This window comes from Vespa crabro, chromosome 5 (assembly GCF_910589235.1).
Source record: "Vespa crabro chromosome 5, iyVesCrab1.2, whole genome shotgun sequence".
In the NCBI taxonomy this organism is placed as follows: Eukaryota; Metazoa; Arthropoda; class Insecta; order Hymenoptera; family Vespidae; genus Vespa; species Vespa crabro.
The window spans coordinates 11,056,081-11,073,906 of record NC_060959.1 but is presented as its reverse complement, the minus strand read 5'-3'; the positions used below and the strand labels follow the sequence as shown (position 1 = coordinate 11,073,906).

At 37.9% G+C, this 17,826-nt stretch overlaps 1 protein-coding gene across 5 annotated transcripts in view; it reads left to right on the top strand.

The window, feature by feature from the left end:
• The window catches only part of LOC124424119 (semaphorin-2A), a 367,461-nt gene that overhangs the window by 69,152 nt on the left and 280,483 nt on the right, over positions 1-17,826 (top strand). For 3 of the 5 annotated variants that reach the window (XM_046962710.1, XM_046962709.1, XM_046962708.1), the window contains 2 exons: positions 17,156-17,535; positions 17,740-17,742. In XM_046962710.1, the coding sequence (XP_046818666.1) occupies positions 17,533-17,535; positions 17,740-17,742 (6 nt within the window). In that variant the 5' untranslated portion in view covers positions 17,156-17,532. Of the gene's footprint in view, positions 1-14,605; positions 14,680-17,155; positions 17,536-17,739; positions 17,743-17,826 lie in introns of those variants that run through there. The other 2 variants (XM_046962711.1, XM_046962712.1) reach the window with 2 other exon arrangements.

The window sequence follows — 17,826 nt, the reverse complement described above, 5'->3', positions numbered from 1 at the left end:
TTATTTCTTTTCTCTTTTTAGCAATTAGAAAAAGAGAGAAAAAAGAGAGAGGAAAAGAGAGAGAGAGAGAGAGAGAGAGAGGAGAAGAGGATATCCAATGAGTTTCAAGGAGAATAGTTTGACGTCGAGTTGCCCAATTACAAATGTGAAATCGATCTCTCATTGTCGAGAAATCGTCGAGGCCGACTGCGAGCAAGCCGACTCTCGTTGCTAAATCGATTCCTCGTGAAGATAGTAGATAGGTTCGAACGAGATCGGCCATTTTCGTTTCACCGAAAGAACGAAGTCTCGTTAGTCACGCTGGTAATCAAGCTTTCGTTTCGATTTTCCTTGGAATTACTTTAGGTACCTTCCTTTGGCATGCTTGAAGCAAAGAAAAAAATAGAGACAAAAAAAAGTTCATTTTTAGGGGTAGAACGTAAAGCGTTTATAGGCTCTTTTAAAATTGAATAACTTAGTTTAAACGACGTCTGAGCTTAGAAAAATTCATACGAATATAAAAATTCATGCATGATGTATATATATATATATATTTATATATATATCGTGTAAATAAAATGATATTTCGAAAATATTTTTTATCATTAAAATATCTTGCATAAAATATTTTTATTTACTTTAAAAAAAAAAAAAAAAAAAAAAGAAAAAAAGAAAAAAAAAGAACGGAAAAAATGTTATATTCATTTTCAATGAATGTATTCGTAATTTGAGAAGTTTACAAATAATATTCCCTGTAATTAGAATACCGGTAACGTTAAACCCAAATTTATAAAGTTTCCATGCGATTACATTCGATCAGACGATTTCCTTTCTAATCAGCCACGTCTTTACAACCCTCGCGAGTCTAATATAATTTTGAATGCGCGTTCGTTAAGTCTCACTAATGCTCATTCGTATCTATCATGTTGCACCCTTCCACACAGTAGAAAGCTGGATATCAGGCAATCTCTTCTAAATACAGTTGTAGGGTGTTTTGATTCGAAGGTAACGTGGCTATTCTGGCCCGGCGGGCTGTTTAACCAACGAGCAACTTCAAAGTGTACATGCTTGAAACGTTTACTCGCCTGAGAGAAATAGGAAATCCAAGGGAAAAAGGGATCGCTGAGTTTTATCGTATGTATATTATATAGGTATACGTTATAGAGGGTGTATGCTCGATCAAACTTGATCGACGTTCGAAACATTTCTTTTGTGTGTATTACATAAAGTATAATATAATTAAAAAAATATTTTTTTTTTTTAAACAGAATATATATTTATCGTTAGACCAACTAATAAAACAATGATCATTTTAATACGTGAATAAATCGTTCGATCCGTCGAATAAATTTCGAGATAATATCGAATGTTTATATAAATAAGAAGGAACGAAATTAAACTGGTACATTCTATAAACTCGATCGGACGTGAAAAATCGTAAAGAAATCGCGCGATAAGATCGATCATGATGTTTACCATGTAGAACTGAAGTGACGAGCGATTTGGACGATGTTCTAAGAAGATTCAACGGTTGCTCGTTATCAGTAATAACGACTCGTTGATATTCCAAAGAATTACAACTAGAGAGATAGAGAGATTTCTTACTTCCTTCGTTCTTAACGTAGAATAGTTGCCTTCTCTCCGAATGAGCTTCTTTCGTTCCGAAAAAAAGACTTATCTCTTACTTCTTGAAAGCACAGTATTATCCAGCAGCTTTTATTCTTCCCTTTGGTCGTTGCCATTTATTTTCGATCCTTTTCTCGCTGTGAATCTGAATATTATCAAAAGATATAGATTAAAAGTCTTGTATTAAGGACACGTTATTAAACGCAATAGCTTTTTATCTTTTAACCCGTTTTTTCTTTTTTTTTTTCTTTTTTTCTTTTTTTCTTTTCTTAAATAGTCGACGAAGATGGCATGGAAATAATTACCTTTGTCTTCGAACTTCGTAAAAATTATAATTCCGTAGCACGTAAAAATTAATTTTATTCTTTTTATCTTTTTTCTTTCTTTTTTTTTCTTTTTTTCTTTTTTTTTTTTTTTTAGATTAAAATATAGAATAGTGGTTCGACCTTGGGTTTTAATTAGCGATTCAGTTCGATTTAATTTGATGAACGCTCGTTAAAAATAATTTTCACCGGTGTTACATTTGATTCCAATCGGAACTCAGAATGGAACATGCGATTTTTCTATTTCTCTCTTCTTTTCGCCAGAGAGAGAGAGAGAGAGAGAGAGAGAGAGAGAGAGAGAGAGAGAGAGAGATAGCGATACGAAGCATAGGGGTATCGGAAAATAATGAAGAGGTTCACCCTCTCGCAGCTGTTGAGTTACCCCCGCGATTCGAGTCCAATACTGATGGTGGTGGTGGTGGTGGTCTGTCGATGACAACAGGGTAATTACTTTTCAAGTAGCAGACGTGCAAATGAACGACGGTTTAATCTGCCAATAATATTTTAGTATTGCAGACTGTTTTTATTCCCTATCGTTTTTAACTTCATTCGAGAAAGAAAGATAAGTAAAACTCTCATACGAAAATGTATTTTCGAACGTACGTTGACTATGAAACTTTCTTTTTATTTTTCTTTTTCTTTGTTTCGTTTTTTTTTTTTTTTCATTTGATTTATACGATATCGAAAAAAAAAAAAGAACAAAGTACATAGCCAGGTCGACCACGTTAATCTATTCACGTGCATGAATTTTTGTTTTAATGCCTGGAGATATCATTTGAATAATCAAGAATAATTCGTCGTTTTGGTGTTTTAACATATTGCCATTCGGTCATTTGTTTCTTGCCCCCAGGGACGTTGTTCTTATAGCTATGATACTTTTGAAATTTCGTTTTGTAGTATACCTGTGAAAACTTTTTTCTCAAAGAGTAAATTATTTATATCTTGTAAATATTCATCTTCCGCATAGGGAAAACGAGCAGCGGGAAATGATTCGCTTTCGATACGAAAGGAAGTTTTCAAAAGGTACGCCTTCGTAACTCCGGAGAAAAAGTTGTTATAACGATAGACGGTTTCCTTTATATCTCGGAATCGAGGTTAAGAAACAGCTTATAACTTTGGACGAAAAACTTTCGTCGCGTATTCATCCTGCCAGGAGGAAGTTGAGAAGCAGGCCTTTGATCTGTTCCCGCGAGTGCTACTTCAAAACGTGCTTGAACAAATTTCCTAGAAAGGCAAACATGCTACCTAACAGTCAAGCTTATTCAGAAACAACCTAAGAATGCGACTCTTTTTGCTTTACAACTTTATTCCGTCACCTAGTTTTTCACAATTAATCACAACCATGTCCGGCTGTATTAACGTAATATGTCATAATTAAAAAGATTTAAAAGCATCCCCAAGTTTCTACGAGAGATAAGACTTTTATAAGACAGAAGTCGTCGCGCGCTTACACACACACACACACACACACACACGCACATATTTCATATCCTAAAGAACGATTAAAACTAGTATAAAACTCTTTTAAACGTTTCCCGTATATTAATAGAAGCAGGTTATCCGTCAAAGATACCTCAATCTGTATGATAAATCGTTCAGTTTTTCTACTCATCGAGAATTCATTGAAGTAAATATAAAAAGTAGATTAAATCGGTGTAGTATTTTTTCGTTCGGTAAATATCTCATTGATAACACTCTCTGTTCTATCTCGGGCTCGTTCGTCTTTCGAAAGATTATAGGATTCTTGTAAAAAAAGACAAAAAGAAAAAAAGAAAAAAAAAGAAACGATGTCCACGACGTATGAAGCTTATTATTACTAGAGGGGAAAGAAAAAAAAACAGTTTAAAATGGTGTAGGAGGAAAGTGAGTCTCTCTCTCTCTCTCTCTCTCTCTCTTTCGATAAATCACAACTTATTGAACGAACGGCTCAGTTTTGACGGCCACCCGTTGGGCAGCAACGTTGTACTCGTCCTGGTTGTTCCTGCTCACCGTGATACGTCATAAGTCACAGCTGGTAGCACGTTGCGACGACATCGTCCCTTCGGGCACCCACTGCCACATCGTCATCTACTCCTCCTCCTCCACCTCCTCTTTATCTATCTCCCTCACTCCAGGCTTCGTGCACGTGCACACGCCCTCGTGCCCTTCGTGGCCTCGGCTTCGAGACCGGCCAGCCTAGATGTAATAGTGCTATTAACTGCTTCTGTATCTTGGCAACCTGACCCTCTCTCTTATACCACGTAGCCGTTTATTGCGTGCTATGATTGATACTGCAAAATATGGCGTTTACCTTCGCGAGAAGGGAAAGAGAATCTAAAGAAAAGAAAGTAGAATAGAAGCCTGAGATTTCCTTCGGGCTTCTTCGATTTACAATATCATTTGAGGGTAAACCTCGATGGTGACAAAAAAAAAAAAAAAGAAAGAGAAACAGAAAAGAAAACTAAGAAATCAAAAGGAAATAAATAGTTCGTTTTAATTTTATCAATCGACAGATACGTTATTACGTATTTAACATTTTTGTTTTTTTTTCTTCACGATAAAAATCTTTATTTCAGGATAATTTTTATGAAGTTTTTGAATTTCTGTTAAAATTGAACTATGTCATTTTACTACTTGACGAGAGATCATTTCGTCGGGATAAGATTTAATTGCTTTCGAATGAATGGGAATCCAATTTTCAGATTCCAGAGATCTCGTTTAAAACTAGCAATCAGATCTGGGTTACGAATGTAGAACGAAGATCGAAGGACGGGGGACGACAAACTCGTAGTTTCAACTACAGGAAGAACGATGTTTCTTTTGACTGAGATGAAATTGAATTGTGATTACGATTAATAACAACGTCGGTTCATCCGAGTTACTCATATGTTACGTAGCAAGAGGAGGAAAGATTAAAAGCTTCGTTTCGTTCGTCCATTCGTTTGTTCGAGGAACAATTTAATAGCGAGCGCAAAGACAAACGGAAACGTACAATTCGTGCCTTGATATGCGCTTTGTCTTTCTCTCTTTTTGTCTCTCTCTCTCTCTCTCTCTCTCTCTCTCTCTCTCTCTCTCATTAGTTTGTAAAATGGGAATGTGTTAGAAATTCAAGGATACTTTGTCGTCGAAAGGATCGACGTATTTTGTTGTTTTGATAATACCACAGCTATGATATGCTCGAGGTCCGTTGGAAAAAGAAGAGAATAAAAAAAAAAGAAGAAATAAAATAAAAAAACAAAAAAAATAAATTAATAAGTTTGTCCGTTATTAAAGTTAATTGTTTAAAAGCGATATGAATAAAATTGACAAAATTTGATGAAACTTTCTTTTTTTTTTCTTTTATTTTTTTTTTTCTTTTTTTTTCTTTTTTCTTCTTTTTCTTCTTTTTGTTGGTTTGTTTTTTTCTTTTTTTTTTTTGATGGAACGCACTCAAGGTTCGAGTATTTAGACGATAAATATTAAAACCTAACACTTTTTACGTTCAACTTGCACGATAAAGCAGCTAAGCCGAATAACACGAGCAACCAGCGAGTTTCGCGTTTGTTCAACGTATTATCCATACAAACAAACGTTTCACGCCCGGCAGCTCGCTCGCGAGTCAGTCCCTCTTTTTCTCTTTATTTTTCTTTTTTTTTTTTTTTGTTTTTTTCCCCCCATTTTTTCTTCTTTCCTTTTTTTGTTTTCGAGTAGCCGCATTATTTTTCCTCTTTCCATTCATAAATCATACGCAGTCGGTGGCGTTTACCTTGAACCTACTTTCGTCACGGTGACGTCCTCGAGAGAGAGAAAATGACGACGACGACGACTACGACGACGACGACGACGACGACGACAACAACGGCAACAACTACTACTACTGCTACTACTACTATGTATATACGACGATGTCGACTATGAAGGTCGTTAAAAATCACAGCAAGGGTGCCGCGTGCCAGGGGTTGTAAGGACCAAAGGGGTAAACTCTTCTCGCGTATGGAAAACCTCGTCGTTTCCAGTCTACTCGTCTCATTTTACCGACCACTTCTCTTTCTCTCCATGCCCCCTTCCCGTCTCTCTCTTTCTCTCTTTCTCTCTCAAATCCTTTTTTCCTTATGCATACATTCACACGTGTCTTAAAATTGCGATTTTATCATCGTTCAATCCTGGATACTACTCTTACGAATCCGTTGAAACGGACTTACTCGCGATAAAAGAGAGTAATACTTTTCTTCGAGTGTAACTTGTATAGGTATATATCTACGTGTGTATGTACATATATATATATATATATATATATATATATATGTATATATGTATATATGTATATATATATATATGTATTCCATGGGAAATAAAAGACCTATAAACGACGTCGATAGGGTAACAAGTCAAATCGAGTGAAATAAAACGAGAGACGTAGTTCTCTCGTAGCTACTTATCGTCGTTCAATCGGCTGGGAAAACTTCCTACCCTTACGATTTAACTCATACTTTTTCACCTCATTATTGTACGTCTTTTTGTTGACTTTTTACGAATATTCATTTTCACTTTTCCTATTCGTGAAAATCTTTATGAACAAGATCAAACATTATACGTAATCTGATAGAAAATTAAAATAATGCTTAATACCAATGGACATTGAACATTTGTCGCTTGATAATTTTCTCATTTCTCATATTCCATATTTCGTTCATTTTTTGATGGCGATGAATTCAAAAAGGGTTGCCATAACCATTGAAATATTTCTTTTTCCTTCATCTTTCTTGTCTTCCATAGAGGATGTAATTTCCCGTACAAATGGAGGTTGTTCCAAGCGAACTCTCGGATCACGTCTATGACCTGACTGTCCCGACACCACGCAGCCTTTTATACGAAGGGTTACCGCGCGAAACTTTCCGAAAAGGGAGCGTAGAAAATGAAGGGAGTGGGGGAAAGGTTGAGAAAGGGGTGAGGAGAAGAATCCATGAGCTATCCCTTGGTCTCGACCCTCCGTTTCTTCATCTTCCTTCTTCTTCTTTTTCTACTTCTTCCTTTTTCTCTTTTACCACCTTCAGATCGATCCAAAAACTCCATCCAGAGTCGAGCAACCTCGAGTCTTCCTCCTCCTCCTTCTCCTCCTCTTCCTCCTTTTCTTTCTTTTCGGCTTAGGAGCTTACGCGTCGACTCTCCTCCCATCCACGGCCAATCTGTTATCGTATCTGCCTTTTATCTCTCCCAGATCTCGAAATAGATATGCCAGGATCCTTTCATCTTCCGATGCATCATTTGATTATTTATATACGTTCGCCTTTTTTTCTTTTCTCTTTTTTCTTCTTTTTTTCTTTCTCTTTTATAACATTTCTCTTAAAGTTTCTCACGGTTACCAAAGAGAAGAAAGAGATAGATACTTTTCTTTCTACACAATATAACAAACTCTTCTTATTATTATTCTAAGCCGATATTCGAGAAATATTCAAAATGATATTTTGTTGTTGTGAAAGTTTCACTAGATGCTTGTAGGGTATATGCATGTTCTTCTTGGATTATTATTCCGTTCTCTTAATCTTCTTTGTCGAATAAGACACTTGCCGTGAGATCTTCAAGCTAAGATGAAATTAATAGAATGGATACTTGAAATTTCCAAAGTTGTTCAGTCACTTTCAAAGAGGATCCGAAGATAACAGCTTCCTATTGATGTCTCGATTTGGTCCGTCGAATTAAAAATTCTATCGGTTATACTCGAGAGTTAATTTCTTTTATTGATTCCTCAGAACTTTTCCACTAAGTAATCTTACCGGAGGATTGGGGCCGGAAAAATCGAGAAAATGCGGGCTCGGTGGAAGGAAGGAGAAAATAGAAGAGAAAGAAAGTCGGTGTGAATTAACTGAGGACTTTAAAGTTATGAGTACCGTGTACCAGGTGACAGGAAAACTTTATTTTCTTCATTCGGTTTGATAATAATACGGACGTTTGAGTAGGTGGAGAGAAAAGTAGCTCTCATTTAGAAAGTTTATCCAAGAATTCACATTTTGTTTAATCGAGAAGGAGAAAGAAGGAATCTTGTTTAAATTTAGGAATCCAGGTAATACGGCGGTAAAGTTTTAGAAAGAAAATAACATTTCTATGTAATAGATCGTGATCTTAAAAAAAAAAAGAAAAAAAAAAGCAGATTTTATAATATTATCTATATCTTTTCTTTATAAAACGTTGGACAAATTTTAACGTTTCACAACACGAAGTAAAGTTTTCATAATCTCTTCAAAGTCAACGATAAATGTGTTACCTTCTTGAGGGAAGCTACGAGCAATGCGTGAATATGTGATGACCCGGCTAAAAGCGTCGTGAAACGTTTGCGTTTACCCGACGTCGACATCGGCACTAATGCGAATTAGATATTGACGTATAATTCGTGTACGCTCGTTCCATCTTCCTTCCTTTTCCTGGTCGACGGTTTTAACCGAGAAACGAACTGCGGTGGACGTTTAGTATAGTAAGCGATGATGGGTCGACGCATTTTACCGTAAGCCCGCAAAAAGAATAATTAATAGGGGAATCGTCGTCGTTTGATAGGTTTTATCTTTCTATATTCTACCGACTAACGATTCCGTTAATCGTTTTCGAAGGACGCGCTTCGTTTATGAATAAAAGTCGCACAGTTATAAAGCTTAAGCACTTTTCGATTTTGCTTTTTCACCAACTCAACGTATTACGTATTTTAATCGAATAAATATAATTGACGTCGTTGAAACGTCAAGCCGGATAAAATATAAAATACTATACGATAAATTCTTTGTAACATTTTATTAAAATAGATTTAGCTCTGCGCGTACGTGTGGTGTATTTATATTTGTTTAGAAGTTAACTTTATTATAAATTTAAGCATTATAAATATGTTATAAAAATTTACAGTCCGAATTTTGTAACGACATATTGGAGATAAATAGAAGATAGAAATGAAGAAATACGTTTTTCACAATTAATATATAATTAATGAAAGGTGATCGTTTTTTTCGTAGTATGCAGGTAATTAATTTCGAGTTCGCATACAATACGTAATTGTCTGAATTTCCAGTCTCCTTTAGGTCTCATTTTATAAACAACTTTTTATTGTCACGCTTCATTTCCTTAATTAAAGAACAATTTTGTGAAATTCGAATGGAAGGAGATACACAGTAGCTTTCATAAATCCTTGTCGTAAAAAGAACATACCTTATTTTTGTCGTCGTCCTTGTCGTCGGAAGTGTTCTTTGACATTTAATTTTTCTTCTCTCTCTCTCTCTCTCTCCCCCCCCCCCCTCTCTCTCTCTCTCTCTCTTTCTTTCGCATTCTTGTCGGAGTTGTTGCAGAATAAATGTAGATAATACGATATTACTTTTTATGTTTTAATTTTTTTTCTTTTTCCTCTTTTTTTCTTTTTTTTTTTTTTTTTTTTTTTTTTTTCTTTTTGTCGAAACTTTTTATAATCGACGATGCTCAAGTTATAAAGCGCATATAATTTTCATTTTAAATTAGAAAATTAAAAATACTATACGCTTGCTCGTAGAGTCAAATTTTCGGTGTAACATGGAGAATGTCGCTTTCCGTTGGAACGTAAACGGGAAGTGGAAGATGAGCGTGCGTAATGAGCTCTTCGTAACGGTTTAAGGCGCTATACGAGCCAAGAAAGTTCGTTATTTACTTGCTAGTACTCCAACAGCTCGTTTACGTACGCAACGGTATTTCATTTCCTAGAGACGCTTTTGGATAGGCACTTGCAAGGGGTAAACACATTAAGGTGCTCTCGGCTTGTCGGTACACTTCAGTTTTCCTCTCCTTTAGTCCTTTTAGTCTCTTCTGATCCACGAAATTTACGATTAATCCTTTGAACTCGTTCGACGTTTCCCAATGTTACTAATTACCTGGCATTGATTTAAGTTAACGACTTGTATAATCGATTCATTTTATATCACCTTAATACGTCATTAATATAATATTAATACGTCATTACGTTGAGGAATTACTCCGTTGGAAAAAAATAATTTTCTTTTTTGATCAACCCTCCCCCTTTCCCCTCTCTTCCCTACTCCTATCCTTATTTCTTGGATCATTATCGATTGACGAATTTTCGAATTTGTCATTCATAAAGAAAAGTCTATTGGATATTATTTTCGGGCATTTGAGGTGTTGAGATTTGAAAAAAAAAGAAAGAAAAAAAAGAGAAAAAAGAAAAGAAGAAAAAAATAAAATAAAACAAAATAATAATAAAATAAGAAAAGAGGGAGAAGGCTGAGAAAAAAAATGTTCCAGGTAGTGAGTTAACCGATAGAAAGAAGAATAATTGTCTGAGATTCTGGTCACGAGTCGCAAGGAACTGAGAGCCGTTAAGCCGTAACTAATTGAACTATTGTCAAGGGGCGGTCGGAGGTGAACGCGAACCTCTTGTAACTTGGGTATTATAGAGATTCTCCAACGGGGAACCGTCAAATCCTCGGTGATAGATCCTCCTACACAATGGCAGCCGAGCTTTTGGAATCATTAATATATGAGAAAGCTTTTTCGTTTCCTGCCGAATATGTAAGAACACGTGATGCTTCCTCGAACGTTTGCGAGCGGTATACAACTCTCTCTCTCTCTCTCTCTCTCTCTTTCTTCCTCTCCCTTCGCTTTTCATCTCTTTCACTTTTCGATGGACCGAGAAAGAATCTCTGCGACATTCGATCTCAAAGTCGTTTCATTTTCCAAGTAGACGCTTTTCGGAACGATTACTGTCATTCTTTGATATTACACGGAATAATAAATCTTTTGACATAGGTTTGAATTTTTTTCGTATCGACGTAATCGTCATTTGTCATTGATCTATTATCATTTAAATGATATACGCTCGTCGACAATGTACGACAAAAGAATCGATACGCTTTTTTTCTTCGTTGGAATAATAAGAAAAGAAAAAAAAAAAAAAAAAAGGAAAAAACAACTGATGTACGGATTATAAAGCCATAGACTTATTATTCCCTTTGTCCTTTTTCCACTGTCTAATTCTCTTTTTCTTCTTCACTGACAAAGAATATAGGTAAGGTACCTATTCGCATGTCGCAACACAGTACGTAGGCGAGTAGATAGGTGGTACGTATATATACATAGAGTGCAGTCGCAATGCACTTCCGAGAAGAAAAATGATCGGCCGTCACACGAATATAACGTATGACTGATCGTCTCCTTGAAATCCTCTTCTCTACGGGTTCATATTTATTTTTTAAAAAGTATACGCGAGAAATACTTTCGATCAACTTTTCGTTCTTCTCTCTTTTCTCCGTGTCATCTCAAACATTGTTCATTTTTTATGCCGAAAGTACGACAAGAGGCATGTTAATTTAACAACAACGGACAAATAAGATTAACAGAACGAACACGTACGAGGAATATATATTAGGTATAGATTCTTCCTAAAGGCTGATAGGTACTTCCATAGGTACTTGTATAGTTCCGTTTGCAGTGTTCTCACGTTATGGTTCTGCAGATATAACCAGTGGGCCAATTCTAACGAGACACCCGGTGTAGTCACGGATATATATCGGCCGCAATCGAATACGTCGGGGACTCGTGAATGGAATTTATTATTACATTTAGGGAGGTGAACCGTTCGGAGATCTTCTATTCCTCTCTCTCTCTCTCTCTCTCTCTCTCTCTCTCTCTTTCTCCTCATTCTATCCATTCTTTGGTCGAATCAAGCAACTCATTACTTTATATTGTGTGACTCTCCAACAATGGCGATCTTTTTCTTTCCCGTAACGTTCAAAAAAAAAAAAAAAAAAAAAAAGAAAAAAAATAAGAAGCACGAGAGAGTTAAAAAGAGAAGTAGAGAAAAAAAAAAGAGAGAAAGAGTCTTTGCAAAAGTCTGTGCAAAGAAATCAATGAATACGCATTCTCCGTACTTATACGATTTCCATTCGATTCATCAATTTGATATCTTCGAGCTTAAAATATCGTAATGATATCCGAGACTCATTATTTATAGAATATCGTCGAGATTATAAATTCTTCGTTCTTCGTTCGAACGTCAATGTGAGACCGATCAAAAGAGGACGTTTTAAATTTCGATTGTGATACTCGAAGTCGCGGGATATCGATAAAGGAGAAAACAAAAAATAATAATGATTTACTTCTTTTAAAATATCTCTTTGAACGTTCGCGATAAAAATAGATACAATTGTAAGAACTTAGTTTCGTTGTACTAAATGAAAAGTTTCATTATTGAAAAGGTTTCGTTCAACTTTCGAACTTAACTAACGTTAATTAACAATTTCCACTTGTACCAGTTGTACTACGACAGCTTAATTAACGCAATGAAGCTGGCCGAACTTTAAGCAACTTTCTCCTCCTCGAAGTAAATGGAAATGACTTGAGAGAAAGATTTTACACTGTAATGCGTCTTTCTATAAGAAAGAAAGAAAAAAGAAAATATAGCAAAGAAAGAAAAGAAAAAAAAAAAAAACAGAAAAAAAGGAAAGAAAAAGTTACGTGACGCGAGAAAGCCCTGGCTCGTACGAGGGTGAGTGAGATTCCTATATACGATGCTTTTGTTTCACGCAAGCCGGAAAATTTCACCCTCTCGCCTACCCTACTTCATTTTCATCGACGAATCGTTCTCCGCAAACCCATCACCCATTCCCTTTTTCAAACCGTCGAACTCTATATCTATATTTCTCTTTTCCATCAGAAATATTATAACAATTAAAAATATAACAGAATTATTAAACATTATTACTTCGTTTTTTGAACGATGAGAAAGGAAGGAAAAAAAAAGCGAATAAAAAATCTACTTGATTATCGTGCTAAAAAACGTAGTGGTAGAATGCAATTGTAGAAATAAGTATGTGCAATTGCAATGTCTGTAGAGTGAACAAGAGAATATTCGTCGATATGAGTAGGGATGAACCGAGAGACAAAAGAAGCCGTGAATATTTCCCCCGTTTCGTAACATTCGGCTCTAGGCATACTCGTTTCATACACGAAAGGTGCGAATGCCTCTAGTTTCGTAAATGTTCACGGCCCTCGTAGTCTCTTGGAATACAGTGGCGTAGAGCCAAATAGTAGTAGGAAAAGGGAGGATGCCCTAGGGCTATAGGAACTGGGTGAAAATCGTGAAATAGCTTGATACTGTATACTAATTTGATATTGTATACTAATCGAGCATCTCTTAAGATATTATCGCACCCTTCGTCTTCAAAATGTTAAATGATTTCATTGAGAATATCTCACGATTAATTAATATTACACAAAATGAAAAACGTAAAAATTACGAAATATAGAAACGTTTTCTTTTTTTTCTTCTTTCCTGTTACTCTTAAGAAATCATTATTCAAAATTGTATCCCAGTTATTGTAACACAGATGTAATTTCGAAAAATAAAATAGAAATTCAAAAAAGCCTAATAAAAGTTTGGAAAACTTTTTAATAAAATTAACTGCAGGGGCGCGCGAACACGCGCGCCATGCGTGCAGCCGACAGCACGTACGTACATTGGAGGATAATTAAAAAAGATATCTCCCTGAAAAATCTGCACTTCAAAAAAGGAAAGGAGAAAAAAAAAGTGTGCGAGACCTATAGAGGAACTCCACCCCAACTGAAATCAACCCCCGGAGTTGAAAGCCTCGAAGCATCGAATCGCGATACCGTCTCGGTCTCTCCCTCTCCCTCTCATACCCAAACCGCCACCCACTCAATTCAGGCTTCTCCTCACTCTCGACGTAGATATCATTCTGGGTACGGGAACGTATCGGCAGGACGACAGAAGTCCATGCAATTTTTATCCACGGATGCACCCTCGAAGGCGAGTCGAAGCGAACTCATTAAATCCGCAGTGTCTCGCCGTATACGTACGGCCGATTTAAAGCGAGACTAACGCGGATTTACGACCTTGACGATGACGACGACGACGAGGATGATGATGATGATGATGATGACGGTGACGACGACGACGACGGCGACGGCGACGGCGACGGCGACGGCGACGGCGACGGCGACGAATGGTTAGAGTAAAAAAAAAAAAAAGGAACAGGATGTTCGAAGTTAATATCAAAGCTTCTGCCTGCCATCAAATCGTTTTCCACGCTACTGTATACGACTATGCATCTATATATGTAACTATATGTATGTGCGTCAACCCACGCGACGCGACGGAAGTGGAAAAGAGGATCGACGAGTGTGCCACCCTTCCGTCGGTGGTGCGTGGAGAAAGAAGGAGGAACGTTCATCCCCTTTTGTATATGAGAGAGAGAGAGAGAGGGGGGGGGGAGAGAGGGAGAGAGAGAGACAGATACAGAGATAAAGTGCGAAAGAGAGAGAAAGTATATATACTCGCACACTGTGACCGTATAAAACGCAGACACGCGTGTCGAAAGAAAGGGCGTTGTCGGCCCGTCTAGCAGGGCGTCTCGTCCTATTGTCCATGCACGCGGATGGGTTGGCTCTTTACTGAAATGCAAGCCGTTTTTCCTTTTTTTTTTCTTTTTCCTTTTTTTTCCTCTTCTTTTTTTTGTTTTTTTTTTTCTTTTTACCTTCTTTCTTTCGAGGGAGGAGGACGTTACGTCGTGAAGCACAAGCTCTGCTGGCAGATCTCGAGAAGAGAGTTGCTACTGCTGCTGTTGCTGCTGCTGCTGTTGCTACTGCTACTGTTGAAGAAGAGTGAGAGAGGGAGGGAGGGAGGGTGTAGGGAACGAGATAGGGGTAGTTGAGGCGCGTACGATGAACGTCACGACCCCCAACGCGACTCTTCGATTCGAGACAAGGGATCGCGTCCGGAGTTGAGTGAGGAGGGGCCAAGGGACATGTCTAGGTATTTTCCGAGTCTACTCAATCCCTTCCCTCCCTCCCTCCCTCCCTCCCACCATCCTCGGGAACAGATGACTGCATCTCTCTTTTTCTTTATCTTTTCTTTCGTGTCACGACTCTCACTCCTTTCGATTGTTACATTCTCGATGCATACTGTGTTTTAACGTTATTCATCCTCCTCTCTCTCTCTCTCTCTCTCTTCTTTTTTTTTCTTTCTTTTTCTTTCTTCTTTCCTTTTTTACTTTACGTCGATACAACGAATATAAATGTATATGCATGCACGTGTGACAGAGAAAGAGAGTAAAGAAAAGAGTTAGCTGTCGAGACGAGAGGGTGGAATGTCGCCATTAATTCCACGCGTACTTTTGACTCCTTCGGCAGTGATTCTTCCGACGCCTCGGAGAAGGGATTGCTATCGTGCGACGTTAGCACGCAAGAGAAATGTCGATTTTTCATTAAATTAACGCGGAACGTCGACTCTTTTGCTCTCTTCGCTCGTCCTCCCTTTTCTGGAATTCTGGAGACGTCTGTCGCGGCTGGTGAAGGGAGTGAAAAAACTGGGAGAGGGGGAAGGACAGCGAAAGGGGTGACTTGGAAGTTACTGGAGAATTAGTCTCGGACCGGCGGCCGACGCGGCAGAATTTCGTGTGAGCCCAAGTTATCAAGCTTTCCTTGTCGATCGTTCTTCTCCCATCTTGTTCGAACATGTAAATCGTTAGGGTTGGTCGGTCGTCCAATAGGCGTGGCCCAATTCGTTTTCCCTATTGTCTTTGAGAATTCATGGAATCGTAAAGGTGGAAATTATCTTTCGAACGATGGACCCACTCGTGTTAAATGTTTGGCGTCACACTGAACAACAAGCGGTTTGTAGTTTTAACGATTCGACCTATGTGTTCGGTTCATTGAACGAAAATAAAAATATAAATGAAGTTCCTTAAATAATATCTATTTTTTCGTATGATATTTTGCATGACGACGATGAAAAATGTAGCATATGGAAAAAGTTTTGGATTTAAAAATACACGAACATGAATGCGAAAGCAGAGTAAATCAAGGGTGCGTTGTTAAACAATGTAGGAGCTCTTGTAAATCCGTCCACGTTCTCGACGTGAAGTATACCAGTTCTCTTCTTTTCCGAGTCACCATGCATCACTATTACATATAATTAGGAGCCATTAAACGTATACCGCTGTTTTCCATGTTAACGTCGGAGCAAACAAATGTCCCTTGTATCATTCCTCGAAGTGAAGGAGAGACGGAGAAAGAGATAATCGTATTAGTTACCTTAACTATCTTTTACTAGAAAAATTTAATTACTACGTTCGTTCTTTTTCTTTTTCTATACACGCATACACGTCCTGGTCACACGCATCTATAGGCCAATCAGATATTCGTCTCACCCTTTCTGGTGTGTTCATATTTTAGGGTGGACCGATAACGAGGGTGAAGGAGAAAAACATTGCTGCGTCATACATATATGTGTCATAAGACAAAAGTTGGCGATAGTGAAAAACTTGTCAACAAATAGTAATAATAATAATAATAATAATAGTAGTAATTAGTTGTAGTAATAGTAATAGTTGTATGAGTAGAAGGAGCAGTAATAGCAGTAGTAGTAGGATCCAGTAGTAGTAGTAAACGGAACTAGTCATCGAGCATAAGGTATGAAAAGGTTCTCGAGTCGTTCTTCCTTCAATATCGAGTACATGTACTTACTTTTCTCTCCTCTATCGCTCTATCATCCATCTAGTTTTCCTTTTATACATCCTCATAGGAAAGCAAGGGAACGAGAAGGCTTCGCGTTAGTAGTTCTGTCGATTTAAGGTTGTCGAAGTTGTAAAGCTTCACAAGCGTTCCCTCGGGTTCGCAAGTTTTACTCAGAGTTCTGCCCTCCCACTACTCAGCCATCATCGTGGTACCTCTCTCAACTGCTCTATACGTTCGCTTACTCCCTCGTTTCTCCCTCGGTCCATCGGCTTTTTTCATCCTCGACTATCTGTACTCGTATGTCAAAGGAGTCATTTTCCTGTTTCCTGTTCGAACTTTACCGCGATTACTCGTTTGTAAAAGACGGATAATGCCTCTCTCGCTAGCGTACCTAAGCTTCTTTCCCTTCCCTCACCTCTTTCTCTTTATTCAGGACAACGCCTGTTAACGGAGTTTTGCCCTTAGGCAAGGACCTGTCCCTCCTTTTCGCGACATTCACACTCGTAAATTTCTCGCGAGGCATTCTAAGTCTTCGTGTACTTACTACTTTATCTTCTCAGTGATATTTACGTATTCACTTTGAATAATATTTTCTTACTCCCGTCTGCGAATTCGGAATCGAGGAAAAGGAATTTCCTTTTCTCTTTGTTCCCCCCCCCCTCTCTCTCTCTCTTTGTTTTACCTTAACATTCACAATCGTTAGAATAATAATGACTTCTTTATGATATTCACTTGAGCCGATCTTAAATCGTTTTTTCATTTTTTGCTTTCAGTCATGAGAGTCCTAAACGAGTGTCGACGGATGACCGCCACGGTGGTGCAGTTGCATCGACGTAAAAGTGCAGTGTGACGACGACGACGACGACGACGACGACGACGACGACGACGACGACGACGACGACGACGACGACGACGACGACGACGACGACGACGACGACGACGACGACGGCGACGACGACGACTGTGATGATACGATTCGTGGAAGAAATTGTGTAAACGGAGCAACGAGTAGTGTGTGTTTTATTGTTATTATTAAACGATTGAGATACTTGATAAGTTCGCGTGTATCTACGTTTAAGTCTCTACGAACTAGGAAAAGGGAGATTTCGAGGAGGTGCGAAGAGAGTGAAAAACGGGAAAAGAACAAAAAATGGTGAGTTTGAATTTCGTTTCGACGTAACGCGAATAATAATCTGCTTTTCTCTTCCCTCCTTCTCTTCTCGTACTATTCGAGGGGTGAAAAATCGCAAGGTTTTCCTTTGTCGTTATCGTGGAGGGTCGAAGCGGATTTGAATCTGAATTATCGGTTATTGCAGACGTTATTGCTATATGGGGTTCACTCCTCTTTCGATAAAAGACGGTAGAATCCACTTGAAAATATGCGTATGTGCTTACCCTTGCAGCTTTAAACACAGCGTACGAAGAGAGAGAGAGAGAGAGAGAG